Below are 17,080 nucleotides of genomic sequence, written 5' to 3' on the forward strand. Positions count from 1 at the left end.
GTCGCCCAGGCTGGAGTACTGTGGCCGGATCTCAGCTCACTGCAAGCTCCGCCTGCTGGGTTCACGCCATTCTCCTGCCTCAGCCTCCCGAGTAGCTGGGACTACAGGCGCCCGCCACCTCGCCCATGCTAGTTTTTTGTATTTTTTAGTAGAGACGGGGTTTCACCGTGTTAGCCAGGATGGTCTCGATCTCCTGACCTCGTGATCCGCCCATCTCGGCTTCCCAAAGTGCTGGGATTACAGGCTTGAGCCACCGCGCCCGGCCTAGAAGGTTTTAAGAAGGTTTAAGACTTTAACAGTAGCACCGAGTACAGTGTGGGTAATAGAACGAAGAGCCAAAGGTAGAAAACTGGAAGACCACTTAGGGAGTTACAGGAATAATGTAGGTGAGACATACTGGTAGCTCAATCCAGTGCAGTAATAGTCAGATTGTGGATATATTTTAAAGTTTAAGGCTATGAGTTCATTTGGATCAAAACCATCTGATGGTAAAAGAGAGGGAGGAGTCAGGAATGACCAAAGACTTCTTGGCCTGAGTAACTGGTAAAATAGAGTTTATTTTACTGAAATGAGGAAGACTGTAGAAGTACAGATTTGGAGGGAAAGATCATAGACATGTTAAGTTTCAATTACGTATCCAAAAATAGATGTTTAAAAAGCAACAACATATACAGGTCTGAAGTTCAGGAAGGACTCCAGGCTGGAGAGAGGAAAGCTGTTTTTATGGTCCAGATCTTTGTTTAGAATCACCAAAGAGATGTGATTTTAACCAATAGAACTGTTGAATATGTATGGTCAGTGGAAACAGTCTCATTTTCTTATGCTGCTCATCTTTATCAGTTTTTAATAAAATAACACAAAGTAACATCTACTGAGTGTATATATAATTTAAATTAAGACATTTTAAATTGTCTTGGATTCTTATTAAAGATTCTTTAAAATAAAAATACATTGTTTCAAATCTTGTTTAGAGTCTTAGATATATTTTGTTATACAGGCATGATTTTTTTCCATGTACTTTTTCTTAAATATATGGAAATTTCTAACACAGTTTCAAATACTTAGCTAAGGTCTGAATTAGATGTTTATCGTGTATTCGTCTGTCCTGTCTTCTTTAATTCTACACGCTATCCTCCAAAAGCCTTGATGAAAGATACGTCTCATATATTAGCTTTTTTTTTTTTTTTTTTTTTTTGAGACAAAGTCTCGCTCTGTCACCCAGGCTGGAGTGCAGTAGTGTGATCATAGTTCATTGCAGTCTTGACCTCCTGCCACAGCCCCCCAAGTAGGTGGGACTACAGGCGCATTCCACCATGCCTGGCTGATTTCTTATTTTTTTATGGAGGCAGGGTCTCGTTATGTTGCCAGGCTGGTCTCAAATTCCTGAGCTCCAGTGATCCTCCTGCCTCTGCCTCCCAAAACTGCTGGGATTACAGGCATGAGCCTACACACCTGGCCTAAAGCTATATTTTAATCAAGTCAGCATAGCTATCCATCACTCAAAATGAGCACGTCCTTATAAAGTGTCCATGCATTGTCTGTGATGTAGATGGAGAGGAAGGAATAGCATTTTATCAAAACCCACCTCAAATCCTGTGAGGGATGTGAATCAATAAATTAATGAGTTTGTTCTATTGATACCAAATGGAGAGACATGAGTGGAGATTGATCACTATAAGTTATGTCAAAGAGGTAAGTTTAAACCAGTATTTGAAGTTATGTAAGAGAAACCAAACAAGATAATTAAACTTCAAATTAACTGCTTTTAATTGGTCATGTGTGTACATATACATGTTTATGAGTATTTTACATTTCTATGTATAATAAATCCTCCCCCTGACCAAAAAAGGTACAAAGTAAGACTCAGGGTGAATGTTCTGGATACATGTATTTGTAGAAACAAAAGGAAGGGACACAACTGATTGGAACCTGTATTTCCTTAACATTAGGTGGTAATATGGAACATACTATGGAAATAAATACCATTGAAATGTTTTATGGTATTGCCAGTTTAACACATACTTTATGATAAGAAAGATGAGAAGAAGTTTATTGTAGATTCCACAGAGGTAAATACTTTAAAAAGTATTCCAAATACAGCTCCTCATATCCTTAGTATATCTCTTGTCAGTTATTATGTATTTCATGTCTTGGATCAAGTTTTCTTGTTTGGACAAGAAATGGAATGGCAAAATCCAGATCTTTTTAGCTGAAAACCTCACCTATTCTGTATTCACCCACTTCTGAAGTGGACACAATAATTCTTACCCTGGTACTTAAATCAGTATAGATTTGCAGAAACAAAGGCCTGCTTAAGAATGTTCTTTCATTTAAGTATTATCAGGTTAATTAAATGTGTGAAATTGTAACATTTTGAATTATTCACATGGCATTTTAGTTTTTCCTTTTAAGAACCATGGCTTTTCTGTGCAGGTGTTCTTCACTGGGGGGAAAATAATAATGTTTTAAGATGATCCCCTGATGTCATTTAAAGGAACTCTTATTTCTGAAGCATAATTGTGTGTTTTTGTGTTTTTATAGTGTATCTCTTTCTTACCCTCTTTTGGCCTGTTTATATTCTAATTTTACCACTATCAGCTACTATTTTCTATTGTTTATTGTTTTTATTGTTTATTCTATTTTCTATTGTGTATTTGTTTTCACATAACAAATCAAAGCCTGTTTAATTTGTGGAAGACACTTGTCAAATGTGTAATATATCCAGTTACTAATTTTTCTCTGAATGATGTTGCTCGTCTCCTTTCAGATGATGCCTTATTAAAACCATCGATTTTATGGTGCTCACTAGAAAGAATGTAGAGAAATTGTCAAAATTTCTGTTATTTACTCAGTAACCCAAAATGATGTTTCTGGAATAAAATTTTGGCTTCTCAGTTAGTGACTTGGTGGTAGATGAACATATAGCTATTATAATAATGTAATGAAAAACTATTTTTCTGTCAAACATGATTTTTTTAAAACCTTTTACAAAATCAAAGTGGTTGGTAAGCGATGAAATTAAATGCATTCTTCAATGCCTTGTGGAAAAAATGTCACTGTAAGGAGCCACTTTTTTTACAGTTCTGCCTTGTTCAACTATGGTTGTGTGTAGATGTGAGTTTTCCTTTATAAGCCTATAATTTGGGACATCTGTTAACACAAAATTTCTAATTTCTAATTCTCTTTGATAGAGCTGGAGCGGACCAGAGAAATTGCTTGCTTTAGATGAACTCATTGATAGTTGTGAACCAACACAAGTAAAACATATGATGCAAGTGATAGAACCCCAGTTTCAACGAGACTTCATTTCATTGCTCCCTAAAGAGGTAAAGATTATCAATTACATTCTTCATTGGGTGTTATTTGAATATATAACTCAACAGCTACCACCTTTAAACATTGTCATGCTAGTTATTGTATTCAGTATTGTCAGTTTGACACTCTTAATTAGTGGTAAAGAGGGCTGTAAATTGATACATTGCCTTGACTTAATAATGTAATTGTCAGATTAAAGTATGCATGTGGACTAAGTAACTCTTTTCCACTACTTGAATAAGTCATATATATGAGAGTAACTATTGAGTTTCACTAATTTGATTATTTATTTACCAATATTTTTTTGCTGGGTTATTTGAAGCCCAGCCTTTAGTTATCTTGGTATATTCATTATAGTAGATTTTTAAAAATTCTGACCTTATTAAAATAGCAATATTTTTTCTCTTATTTTATTGTATATCTTAAGTCCCTTCAAGACCAATAGTTTTATGATTCTGTTGAATTCTAGTTCTCTGGTACTTACATTGTGTAATTATTTTAAATACAAATACTATAATTTCACGTGTGTATATTTTTCTAATCATTCTCCTCCCCATCTCCATTAAATACAGATATCCCATACTAATTACATGCTAACAGCACTTCTTTGGGAATTATTTATGCCTATTTCTTTTTATATTTTTATGTAAGCTGAAACTATCATAGACTGATTATATGGGCATTCATAACTATTATATGGGCATTCATAACTATAAATAAGGCATAGTTTAGATACAGTTCCTTTATTGATATTATAGACCTAGTAATTTTATTTTGTCAGTGAACAGAAATATTATAACATTAAATAATCAGCATCACCATGATTTATATTTTCGTAAGTCATATGCATATGCCACTAGTTATATATCAGCTAAGAATACAATATAAAATACTAATATACCATTTCAAATGATCCTGAAACTTCAAATTTGAACAGAAAAGGAGTCATTTTTTAAGATTATCATTCTAAATATCCTAATGGTATTAAAGGTAGTCCCAATTAGAATTGCATGTTGGATATGAATAAAATAGTTGTATCATATTTAATGCATGGAACTAAGCATAACTCCAGCAAAGAGCAAAGTGTAGAAAATCTCTTCTTCCTGAAATGTGTTTTCTACTGAGTGCTTTTTAAAAATGACATTGGCCCAGAAGAAAATTTTTAGTTTTGCTAACTCGTTCTAAAACTGAATCCTTTGAATAGATTTAGCTTATGAAAGTGACATCAGCTCTCTTTGCTTCCAGAAGGGCATTAATAATGGGAAACATTTACATAAGTATTTGACTGAAAGTGATTTTCTTCACCTTTGATATATTCTTCGTAGTTTTCTTAGTGATATTCTCCGTATTTTAGAGGGTATCACTTTGGTTAAAAGGCAGACTTTCTCATTTCATTTTTTTCTCTTATTTCTAATAATGGTGAAGTTTTTGGTTTGTTTTGCTTTATTTGAATTTCCATAACTTCTTAACACACAAAATGTGGTTTAAGATCAGAATATGAAAGTATTTTGAAAAATCTAAGAATTAAAAACAAATAATCAATAACCAGGGTAAATCCAATAAAGATTCTCTCGGTTTAAGTGTTCTTTTAAGGACTGCCTGGGGAAAAAGAAGTGAAATTAGTTAGATAGGAGACTAAGGGAGAGCCTTGGTTTAGCATATCATCTGTGTTTCCCTCTTGTTTTCAACTACCAGGAGAAACATTTCCTGTTTTGAAAAATGCTTGTCTATGTGGATAAATAATGGTATAGAAAATATTATCTTCTCAGAAACAAAGTATTATTATTATTTAAAACATTATTACCTTCTTGTCAGGAAATGGACTTATTTTTCTTATAATTCCTTTGGACATATCTCAAAACTATTTACAAACATTTACTTACTAATCTCAAAAAGCTTGACAAAAGTCTCACTAGTTTCACATAGGAGGGTTGTGATGAATAACATTGTCTTTATTTTATAAGTGAATACCAGGAAAATCATAATCTTATGGTAGAGCAAAACCTGAAATTCTTAATAGAGGATTAGCCAACATTAAAGAAAATTTTTTTTTCCTTGACTAGTTTAATCCACTGAAATACAGCAAATCTGGGAAAATACTGGCTACCTTCTATGTACAACGTGGTTGTCTTTTATATAGGTTATAGAGAAAAACAAAAAATAGGAATTCTTACAGAGTTGGACAAGGAAGAGATAATTATCTGAAATAGGTTTCAATTCAAGAACTTTTCTCTGGCAGAAGTGGTCTTTAGGAAGAAATACTTATCTGGGTTTTACCTTTAAAACAAATGAATAGAAAACTGCATTAACTGGACCATTTGACTTGGCTATAAGAAACCTGTAACTCCCTACCATAGTGGTTGGATAGATAGAATCTCACTCTGTTGCCCAGGCTAGGGTGCAGCAGAATGATCATAGTTCACTACAGCCTCAAACTCCTAGGCTCAAACGATTCTCCTACCTTAGCCTCTTGAGTAGCCACCACACTTGGTTAATTTTTTTTGGGGGGTGGGGGTGGGCATAGGGAGGGATGTCCCTTTTATGAGAGTACTAATTCCATTCATGAGGACTCCAACCTCATGACCTAATTATTTTCCAAACACCTCACTTCCTACATTGAGGTTTAGGATTTCAACATGAATTTGAGGGAATATAGACATTCAGTCCATTTCAGAGCCCTACATGACAAAACCTTGCTTCCTTTGAGGGAACTGGTATACTCCCTCATAATACATAGTAAGAATCATGCAACTAATTGCTATTTTCTTTTTGGCTTGGCAGTTTGATTCAAAACCTTGTAAGACATAACCTTGTTGACAGCATATTTGTGCTCTACTTTTTCTCTAGTTTAACCTTCTTTTCTGATTTTTTAATTTGTATTTTTTTGTTTTGCTTTGTGTATTTTCTGTATTGCTTAGATGTTTTGATGGAACTGGCTAGATGGAAATAGGCAAACATTTAATAAGTTGAAGTTCTTGGTTGAGTTAGGGTCTTCAATACTTTTAAGGAAGGTGTGCCAGCAACCTATAGAGTTAGCACTTCAGCTTTCTTTAGCGCCTTAGGATTTCTTTATGTTTCTCTTTAATGCACTGGACTAGATGATCTCATAATTGCTATTAATGCTGGAAATTTTACCTGGCGATTTGGGGATGTACTTTTGAAATGTAAGCTATTCTTGATTTGTTGTTTCCTAGTCTTTAAGATCCATTGACTATTTCTGTATATTACTTGATTTCTACTTTAGTTAGGTAACTAAAGAAAAGAATAGACTTTTTCTGTTTTTAGATAAATATCTTGGTCATTAATTAGCATCTCTTTTGCACAAATATTTTTGTGCCTGATAACATCTATGTTAAATTACAATTACAGACTAATAATGGTAACATCACATTACTGCTATACTGACACAAAGTGAACTTGCTTAGGCTTTGATTAATTGCTAATTCCCAAATTAAGCGGCTTTTGGAATATCTGTTAAAGTACAATATTGAATTACATATGTGTGAGTATTGTTGAATATAGTTATACCTTTTTATTTTAAACAACTCAGCTTCTCTGCGTAATACTGGTCTTCTCTGATATACCAAAAGTAATTATTTCACAAAAAGTTTTTCACTATCATTCATCAGTAGTAGTAGTAAACTGAATACCGCCTGGTTGGAGTATTTTGTATACACAATATTTACTGAGTATACTGAATATATAATATTCAACAAATACATAGTAAATATGTAATTAATGGTGAGTTTTTGCTACTGTTGTTGTTGAGGCAGAATCTTGCTCTGTCACCCAGGCTGGAGTGCAGCGACGCGATCTTGACTCACTGCAACCTCCACCTGCCGGATTCAAGTGATTCTTATGCCTCAGCCTCCCGAGTAGCTGGAATTATAAGTGTGCACCACCACACCTGGCTAATTTTTGTATTTTTAGGAGAGATGGGGTTTCACCACATTGGCCAAGCTGGTGTCAAACTTCTGGCCTCAAGTGATCCACCTACCTCGGCCTCCCAAAGTGCTGGTATTACAGGAGTGAGCCACTACACCAGCCCATGATGAATTCCTTATATATGTAAAGTCATTGGGAAAGCATAATTTATATTATATAATTTATATTTAGCATCAAAAATAATTAAAATTGTGCTTTTACTCCCTCTATGACCCTTGACCCTTTAATGGATAATTTGTTTTAGTTCTTGTCATTTAGTTCATGTGAAAACTGAACTTAATTGCTCTATTTAAATTGTTTTCCTTGTATCATAATTTAAAATTTTATGTGATATGTGAGGCTATTTGAATAAACAGAGGCTTTAATTCCCCTTCTCTTTTTTTCTCTTTATTTTTCCTCTTTATTTGAACTGATACACTGAAAAAAATTAATAGTTTACAAGTATTATAAACAAAATTTTTAAATCAGTAGTATACCAAAGAGTTAGCTCAAATATACAACTCTGTGTGGCCCATCAAGAAGATCCTTATAAGTAATGTAAAGTAATTAGAACCCAATTACTTTTATATGTCTATGGAATGGTTTAATAATTGTCCCTCTTTGTCATTTACAGTCAAGGATGTAAGTGTTTCAAAAGTTCATTATAATAAACACTTTGATTTGAAGACTATTAACTATGATATATATCAATCAGAAATGATCTGAAGTCATACCACACAGAATATATAAAAATCATTTCTTGTCTGTCAGGCAAGCATTTAGGTCCTATCTTCAGTGAATTTACATTGTAGTAGGATAGAGAACAAAGTTAAACAACTAATAACATTTTTTTAAAAAAGAATTATTAAGTTGAGGCTCACAGAGCAAGGCAAGAGCAGAGACAGAGAGCTTTAATAAGTAGTCCTTGAAGAGGTAAAGAGTAGAATGAAGTTCATAAAAACCATAAGGTGTGTGTGTGTTTTTTATCTGGTATATATTTGTTAGGACTGAAGTTACTGCCTTTCATAATTTTAAAAATCAGAGTGCAGAATTATATTTATCAAGTATCTCATCCTGTGGAAAATAATTAACTTATATAATATATATATTTATTTAAATATGGGTATTATGCATTTTTTTCTTAGTTGGCACTCTATGTGCTTTCATTCCTGGAACCCAAAGACCTGCTACAAGCGGCTCAGACATGTCGCTATTGGAGAATTTTGGCTGAAGACAACCTTCTCTGGAGAGAGAAATGCAAAGAAGAGGGTAAGGTTCAAAATTGCATAGAGAATATGTTTATACTTTGAAAAGCAGAGTGATTCTGAAAACAAGTAGAAAAAATTAAAATAATATTCACCTACTTATAATAAAATCCACAGATTATTCTACACATTGAAATGACCCAAATCTTAGAGCTAACCCCTTTAACAAGCAATATAACTAATAGCAAATATATCTGATTTGCTTCCTATCACTCGTAGAATTAATAAACAATGAAAAAGTCAAGATGAGGATGATTTAAAGGAAACCCCAAAATTACATTTCCAATTAAATATCCAAATATTTAGTATTAATTAATTCTTTCCATAAATGTTGATTGAACACCTCCTATGGGCCAGACATTTCTTCAAGGTGGGGGATATAGCAGTGAACTGAAGTTCCCTTTCTATCATGGAGCTTATGTTCTTGAAACCTGTTTTTTTCCTTAGTAGAGGAATAGTTATCCTTTGTATTGGGAGAACTGTTTTGTTGTTTTTGTTGTTGTTGTTTTCCCCAGCAGACATCCAGAAAAATATTTTTGAAAAAATATAAAAGTATTATGTGCCTCAGAAGCAGATTTTTTTAGAAAGAATCATAGAGCATGATGCAGGTACTCTATAGGTGGTCATTCCCTTCATGGTGGTTATAGTCAAGTGGGAAGCGTTGGTGGTTAGTCCAGTTAATAAAGGTTTGAGGTAAAGATCCAGGGTACTTGGTTTCTCATCCTGCTTTTCACCTCTGTAGGACTTGGATTAATCAGTGAAATCTTCCTTCTTAAGTATCTGTATACATAAAGTGGGATTAATCTCTGCCTTCCCTTCTCCCTTACAATCATTTTTTAATGATCTTTTAAAAATTTTGATAACATACATGTAATTTATCAGTTTAACCATTTTTATATGTACATTTCAGTGGCATTAAGTACATTCACGTTGTTCTGCAGCTATCACTATCATCTGTGTTCAGAACTTCATCTTCCTCACGTGAAACTCCATGCCCCCTGTTATAACTCTCCATTATTCCTCTCCACAGCCTCTGGCAACCACCCTTTTACTTTCTGTCTCTGTGAGTTTGACTACTCTAGGTACCTCATCTAAGTGAAATCATACATTATTTTTCCTTTTGTAATCAGCTTATTTCACTTAGCGTAATGTCTTCAAGGTTCATCCATGTCATAGCATGTGTCAGAATTTCCTTTATTCCATTGTGTGTATGTATCTAATGCTACATTTTGTTTATCCATCTGTCAACGGGCCCTTGGATTGCTTGCACCTTTTAGTTATTATAAATCATCCTGCTATGAACATAGGTGTACAGATAACTGTTTAAGGCTCTGCCTTTAATTGTTTTGCTTATGTATCCAGAAATGGAATTGCTAGATCATATGTTAATTCTGTGTTTGTTTTGGGGAACCACCAAACTATTTTCCACAGCAGCTGCACCATTTGCACAAGCATTCCAATTTCCTCACATCTTCTCCAGCATCTTTTAGAATCATTTTGAGAAAGAAATGAAATAGTGAATACAAAAATATGCCATATAAAATGCAAACTTTACATTATTGCTACATACTGTGATAACAGTATTAGAAATTGGACAGTGTCTTACATTTCAGTGGTTTTGAGCAGAGAGAAAGATGGAATACTTTATAAAATGTATAATTGTTATTGTTGGTGAAGGCAATTTACTCTTGACCTATAACACTTCAGGGATTGATGAACCATTGCACATCAAGAGAAGAAAAGTAATAAAACCAGGTTTCATACACAGTCCATGGAAAAGTGCATACATCAGACAGCACAGAATTGATACTAACTGGAGGCGAGGAGAACTCAAATCTCCTAAGGTAACTGAACTCTGCACAACGTAACAGAAACCATTAATCAGTGTTAGTACCTAGTGTACTATTTCACTTCTTGGCAAACTGTATAATTTGACACTCCTCTTCTGTGGAAAGAAAACCATATATTTTAAAATAACTGAAAGTGTTACTGACAGTATTCTGTTATTGCTAATTAATCTGACAACTAATTGTGTTTGAACAAAAGATAAGTTAAACTGAGTATCTTTTTATCTTACTTAAATGAAAATCTCTCAATATCCTGCTGAATTGTACTGTGTCATACACATTCTACCTGAGAATTTGCTGCCTTCTCTGATCACATAGTCCAAACGTGATTTTTTGAGGAGTGTCTGTGTTTTGGTATTGGTGGCTTTTGTGTGTCTTATTTTTATAAATTGAAGCATAATTCTGGTTTTCTGTCTTAAAACATTTCAAATATATAAAGAATGGTAAGAACACTTTAAATTATTGGGCATATTTTTACAACTGGAAAAAAATTTGAGGAGACATTGTGATACTAATATATATATGTTATAGATTTTTTTTGTTTTGAGAATGCTAATAATTGTTACTCTTTGTGGTTAATAGATGCTTATTTTGTTCTTGTGTGTCAAAGTTGTAAAATTAGAGGCATATTCTTCTGGTTTGAACAGATAAAATAGATTTGTCAAATACATTGGTGTTCGAACCATCTTCATGAAGTCTTGATGCAGTAAAACTTTAATAGTTGATGTTTTGAATATAAATAATAGATTGTGGAAACAATAAAATGTTTAATTCTGGATTCATCAGCCAGGAAAAATAATGCTTTATATTTTATATAAATTATAATTCTAGAGATAGACTACAAATTACTGTTCCTGTTTGTGCCTTCATTTTTCTCTTGACCAGTATTTTAAAGAACATAATTTAATTAACATACTTCTAATCTGTACATCTATCTTATAGGTGCTGAAAGGACATGATGATCATGTGATTACATGCTTACAGTTTTGTGGTAACCGAATAGTTAGTGGTTCTGATGACAACACTCTAAAAGTTTGGTCAGCAGTCACGGGCAAAGTAAGTTTACTCTTCCTATACTTCACAAAGTCACAATTTCGTGTGTAGCATTGCAAGTAGCAACTGGAAAAAAGAAAACCAGAATTCATTCTTGATTCTCAATTATTTGGATAGCAAATATCAGAGCTCGTAACTTAGCTTTTTCCATATTTATGAAAGTCAATGGCATGAGGATGATGTTTCTCACGATAGAAGTTTCATTAATTTTTTTCATTTACATAGTTTGTGACAGATATTTTAACATTTTCAAGGGTGCTTTATATTTTTCTTGGCTCAATTTTTCCCCACTTTATTTACTAAGTTATACCTCATTACTTTGTAATGTTTTTCAAAAGTATGGTTGAGGGATATTTATTTTTCCTTATGAACTGCTTTGTTGATAACCTACCTATAGTTTAGAACTTAATAAATCATGTTAATTTATACTTATCTCAAACCCTTGTGAGATGAGAGTGGACTAGGCATTTAAATGTAAGTTTGAAGAAAAAAATAGCCCAAGCAATCAGCTTGACTGTGTACCATGTCATACCTTAATGATTCTGTAGCAAATACTTATTTGTATCTGTCCAGTAGAGAATATTTTCATGAATTAAGTAATTGCCACCTAAAAAATAACAGAGGAGAGTATGAAAACAAAAAAAAATCCATGTCTTTTAAAATGTCTTTTACCATGGTGCTTCTTGGCAAGTATCTTATAAATACGCCAAGTCAGATGTTAAAATTTTTTAAAGCAGCTTTGTATTTCCATAGTGTAATATTAGTTTGGGATTTATTTCAGGGCTTTAATGTCTGTCTTTACTTGTCTAGAAATAGCTTCACTGGCTCCTAACTACTGCCCTGGGGCAGATTCAGATGAAATGTGGTATGTAGCCACACCCAATACTGTTGGCATACTTCCATTGAATCTATTCCCGTGGAAGAAACCCAGTTGCAATTTAAGTATTATTTCATCAAAGAGACCAGAGCTATCATAATTGCTTTCATATCATGTTTCCTTTTTATTATATCATATTTTATATCATATGTTTGCTTTCTACATGTTCCTCAGTTGCTTGTGCTTATATAAATTTATAATGCTTTGAATAAACAAAACTATAAATAGTGGTGGGATCATTTTATATGGATGTGTAAAATAATATTTTCTGAAGAGCTAAATTGAATAAATAACTTTACTCCAAATTTTAATGAGCTACTAAATTTTATTTAAATCACTTTTCCTTTCTACCCAAAAGTAATCATCTTAAGTGTTTTTCCAGTGTCTGAGAACATTAGTGGGACATACAGGTGGAGTATGGTCATCACAAATGAGAGACAACATCATCATTAGTGGATCTACTGATCGGACTCTCAAAGTGTGGAATGCAGAGACTGGAGAATGTATACACACCTTATATGGGCATACTTCCACAGTTCGTTGTATGCATCTTCATGAAAAAAGGTAAGGGAAAATCTTACTGTGGTTGGGACTTCTTCCTCTATTATTTGTGAATTTGGGCCCTTTCTGTATGGAGTTACTGAAATAGTGACAATGAACTCTTAAATTACGTTTAATTATTAGACTTCAGATGGTTCTATTCTAGGAAAGCCATAGTGTTTTGTCTTAAAATTGGGGATTGTCTGTAAGTTTCCTTTTTCGTTTGCTAGTGTTGTCGGCTTCCTCTTTGAAGCTCTCTACTCTCTAATCCTTTTTATTGTTCTGTATCTTTGATGACTCATCATGTTCAAGCAGAAATCATTTTTTCTCTCTCTTTTTTTGATATTCTTATTTCTGCAAGTGGGACAAATTCAGGCTTCAAGCGTCTGAGCCTTTTTAAATTACTTACCCACCTTACACCCACCCTATCTCTAAGTCTAGGCAAAAGTTGAGGCCTGTGAGAAATTTGTTCTCTCATTCTGAACTAGTGTCACAACTTTCTAACTTGGTCATCTTACATTTTATACAGCTGACATACAGTCCTTTTATAATTATGATAGTGTCACTGCCCAGTTCTTAAGTGTTTGTGAGCCTACTGTTGACTAACGAATTAAGGAAGAAATCCTCAATGCAGTTTTCAAAATGGTGTCTGCCAAACTGGATTGCTTGACTTTTTCTTCTCAGTGCCTTTGCTGTTACTTTTATCTCCTCCTGTAAAGCCCTCCTATTAAAATCCTATCTTTCTGTTATCTTCATCATACCCCTGTTAAACAAGTGTGATTTCTACCTCATTTGTCAAAAAAGGTCTCTCTGAAAGGTCCTTACAGTGAATCAATGGCAGTCTTTACCTTTAATTCTGTCTATAGCATCTTCTTATATTAAGAACCATTACATTAAGCAGATTTCACACCAGATTTGTAATATGTGAAAAGGAGTACCTTTTCAATTGTCATTTATATCTACTTTGAGCAGTGTGCTGTACTGTTAAAATTTGGGGGATGAGTATCAAGAGACCTTGTATTCCAGTTTCCATTATGTTCTGACTTAAATCTCTCAACCCTTTAATTTTCTACTTTTTCAAATATGGAAACTGTGGTATTTCTTTATCTCTTCAGAATGACATAAGGATACCTGAGTTTTCAGCTTTGTTTTGTAATCCAAAAGTGATTACAGTATTTGCATATTGCTCTGGTTTTCAGGAGAGTGTAGCACTAATGTTGAACCACATGTTTAAGGGATAGCCATTGTTTTTGAAGATGTACATATCTTTTAAAATCCATTAAGGGATAGCCATTGTTTTTGAAGATGTACATATCTTTTAAAATCCATATCTCAATATTTTTATAGCCTATTGCATATTTATAAATCTAATCATTAAAAGCATAAGCAGCCTGTGTTTGAGGACATGTCTAAAACTGGTTAATTTTTACTGGAATGTATAGTGTAAACACAAATCTGCAGCTGTTTAAATTCCAAATTCTGACTTGTTTTGTTGTATAACCTTTATTGAATTTTTTACCTAATCACAAGGAAATATATGCATCCATAATTGAAATTTTGGAAAATGGCAAAGAACATAAAGAAGAAAGTTTAAATTCTTTAAACTACTACCACCTAGAGTTCTCCCATTAACATTTTATACATATGCCCACATTAACATTTTATTTCTAAAATCAAAATCTTATTTTATATATTTAGAGGCAGCTACTGCTGCTTTTTAAAAAAATACAGTACAGTGGTTTTCAAACTCAGTCCCACAGAACCTCGAGGTGCTGGAACTAAGGTCCACAGGTCAGGGAACCAAGCATGAGGCATTCTAGGCTTCCCAACTTCCCATTCCCTTATTGTATGTTTACCAAGGTTTTACATAGGATTTCTTTTGACAAGAGTTGTTCCTGTGTGAGAAAAAAAAAGCTAAAAAACCTTGACTAAATCTATCATGTTTTCTCATATTATTAAAAATTCTAAACATGGGTTTTTTTGTTTTGTTTTGTTTTTCTGTTTTTCCCTCTGCAGAGTTGTTAGCGGTTCCCGAGATGCCACTCTTAGGGTTTGGGATATTGAGACAGGCCAGTGTTTACATGTTTTGATGGGTCATGTTGCAGCAGTCCGCTGTGTTCAATATGATGGCAGGAGGGTTGTTAGTGGAGCATATGATTTTATGGTAAAGGTGTGGGATCCAGAGACTGAAACCTGTCTACACACGTTGCAGGGGCATACTAATAGAGTCTATTCATTACAGGTAAGATCTCTTATCTCTCCCTTAAATGCTCTCCTGATGAATCATAAGGTTGTTTTACTCAGATAATCGCTGTCAAATTGCTGCTCCAGTACAATCCAAAAAAGATTAACCAGATTATTCTGCTGTTTTTATATACGTTAAAATTGGCATGAAGAAAATGTAAATTTCAAAATTATTTAGATGCTTTCAATTTTCTGTGATCTATTTCTCCTCTAAATACAAATATTTGTCTTGTAACCTGACACTTTGGGACTCTAAGGTTTGCTATATTAATTAATGGTTAAATAGTCTCATAGGAGAGTAACCTGGATTTTAAGAAACTCCTTTGCAGAGGATTAATATGGCCCAAAGCTGCCCCTTTGCTTTGACAGCTGAAAGTTGATGGACCGTGTAATTGTGATTCCATCCCCATTCAAAGTGGAAATAGATATTTCTGCATAAAGCACTCTACTGTCCCAGGCCCACTGATCTGTAGTCATAAAGAAGTAAAGTTGACTAAACGGATTTTTTTTTTTTTTTTTGGTTTACATTTCAAGCCCATATCCTTGAAAACATTGCCATATTTTAAGATCATTGACTAAATGAATAGGAAGTTTAGAATATGAATCTTGTTTTGTTTCCAGAAAGGCAACATTTTCAATGTAAAAATATTTCCTACAGCCTATATAGTTTATCAGTTATTGCCCATTAATGTTCAGCAAATTAGTACATAATCTTAGTACTGTCAATTCTGTTCTTAGGATATTTGTTTCTTTGTTGAAGGAATATTGTCCATGTCATGAAATATTGACAATATGATAAAGATGTTTGCTAAGTTAGAAAAGGTGATGAATTTGGAGGAAGGGGAATTGGCTGCACCTGTTTGTGATATGCTCAGAAGCTTAATGAATATAATATTCTAATTTAAATAACCCCATTTGATTGAGAAAAGAGGTAGCCACATTATTATATAGAAATGATAAATTGTTACTGACTTTTGGTATAGCTGGGAAGCTGGAGAAGAGGTGGTATGTAGTTTGCTTTTGATAACAAAATGCCACCTCTTCTGATTCCAGATACAATTATCTTTTGGCACATTTCCTAATTAGCATTAGGTTCTTATAAATGAAATTTTATTTTACACACGGTTTTTAATGGAACTTAAACTTTTGAACATCACGAAAGTTATCTCTAGCCCTTCCTTTTCATGCCTTAAGTGCTGATAAGCACTCCGTCTATCATAAGCTATGTCATTAGTCTCAGCTTCCTAGTGGGAAGGAAAACTCAAATAGCAATTCTCTCAGTCATCCATGATATATAGCTAGGTGGGGCCAGATGATTTGAAAATTAATATATTGTTCATTTTAGGTGCTTTGTTTTCATTTTAAGTTGCTTCTGCATCTAGTTTGAAGCAGCTTGGCATAAAGACGAACCTTTCTGATAGAAAGGTGTGAGAACATACATTGTAGAATGGTTTGGCATGCACTTTATCCTCATTGCCACTTTACCTTAGTACCTCATTTTGTTCCTGGCATTACCTATTTCCCATCCTCTTCCCCCTTTCCTACTAGGATTAAGGTCAGTAATTGATATGAAGAGTATCCGTACTTCTATTCTAATAAACTGTGTCTTTTGTAGTTTGATGGTATCCATGTGGTGAGTGGATCTCTTGATACATCAATCCGCGTTTGGGATGTGGAGACAGGGAATTGCATTCACACGTTAACAGGGCACCAGTCGTTAACAAGTGGAATGGAACTCAAAGACAATATTCTTGTGTCTGGGAATGCAGATTCTACAGTTAAAATCTGGGATATCAAAACAGGACAGTGTTTACAAACATTGCAAGGTAAGTATTAGTTACGTTTAGTTTTGTTCATTAAAAATGAGATCATTATTCAACGGAAATATGGAGCTTTTAGCATTACAAAAAGAGTCAACCTCATACGGAATGGTTACTTCAGAAAAGTTTATGCATATTTTCACCCTGACTTACAGAACTAGTCTGCTTTTGAGGAAATGTTCTGAACTGTGTTTT

The 17,080-nt window shown here is 33.7% G+C and overlaps 1 protein-coding gene across 4 annotated transcripts in view; it reads left to right on the plus strand.

Annotated features, from left to right (window-relative positions):
* FBXW7 (F-box and WD repeat domain containing 7, E3 ubiquitin protein ligase) overlaps positions 1-17,080 on the plus strand; it is a 214,102-nt gene that overhangs the window by 194,272 nt on the left and 2,750 nt on the right. For all 4 annotated transcript variants that reach the window (XM_011956430.1, XM_011956434.1, XM_011956451.1 and 1 more), the window contains 7 exons: positions 3,192-3,326; positions 8,385-8,508; positions 10,212-10,348; positions 11,294-11,407; positions 12,664-12,845; positions 14,838-15,063; positions 16,681-16,891. In XM_011956430.1, coding sequence (XP_011811820.1) covers positions 3,192-3,326; positions 8,385-8,508; positions 10,212-10,348; positions 11,294-11,407; positions 12,664-12,845; positions 14,838-15,063; positions 16,681-16,891 — 1,129 coding nt within the window. The remainder of the gene's footprint in view (positions 1-3,191; positions 3,327-8,384; positions 8,509-10,211; positions 10,349-11,293; positions 11,408-12,663; positions 12,846-14,837; positions 15,064-16,680; positions 16,892-17,080) is intronic.

The sequence above is a fragment of the Colobus angolensis genome, unplaced genomic scaffold (assembly GCF_000951035.1).
Source record: "Colobus angolensis palliatus isolate OR3802 unplaced genomic scaffold, Cang.pa_1.0 Scaffold111, whole genome shotgun sequence".
In the NCBI taxonomy this organism is placed as follows: Eukaryota; Metazoa; Chordata; class Mammalia; order Primates; family Cercopithecidae; genus Colobus; species Colobus angolensis.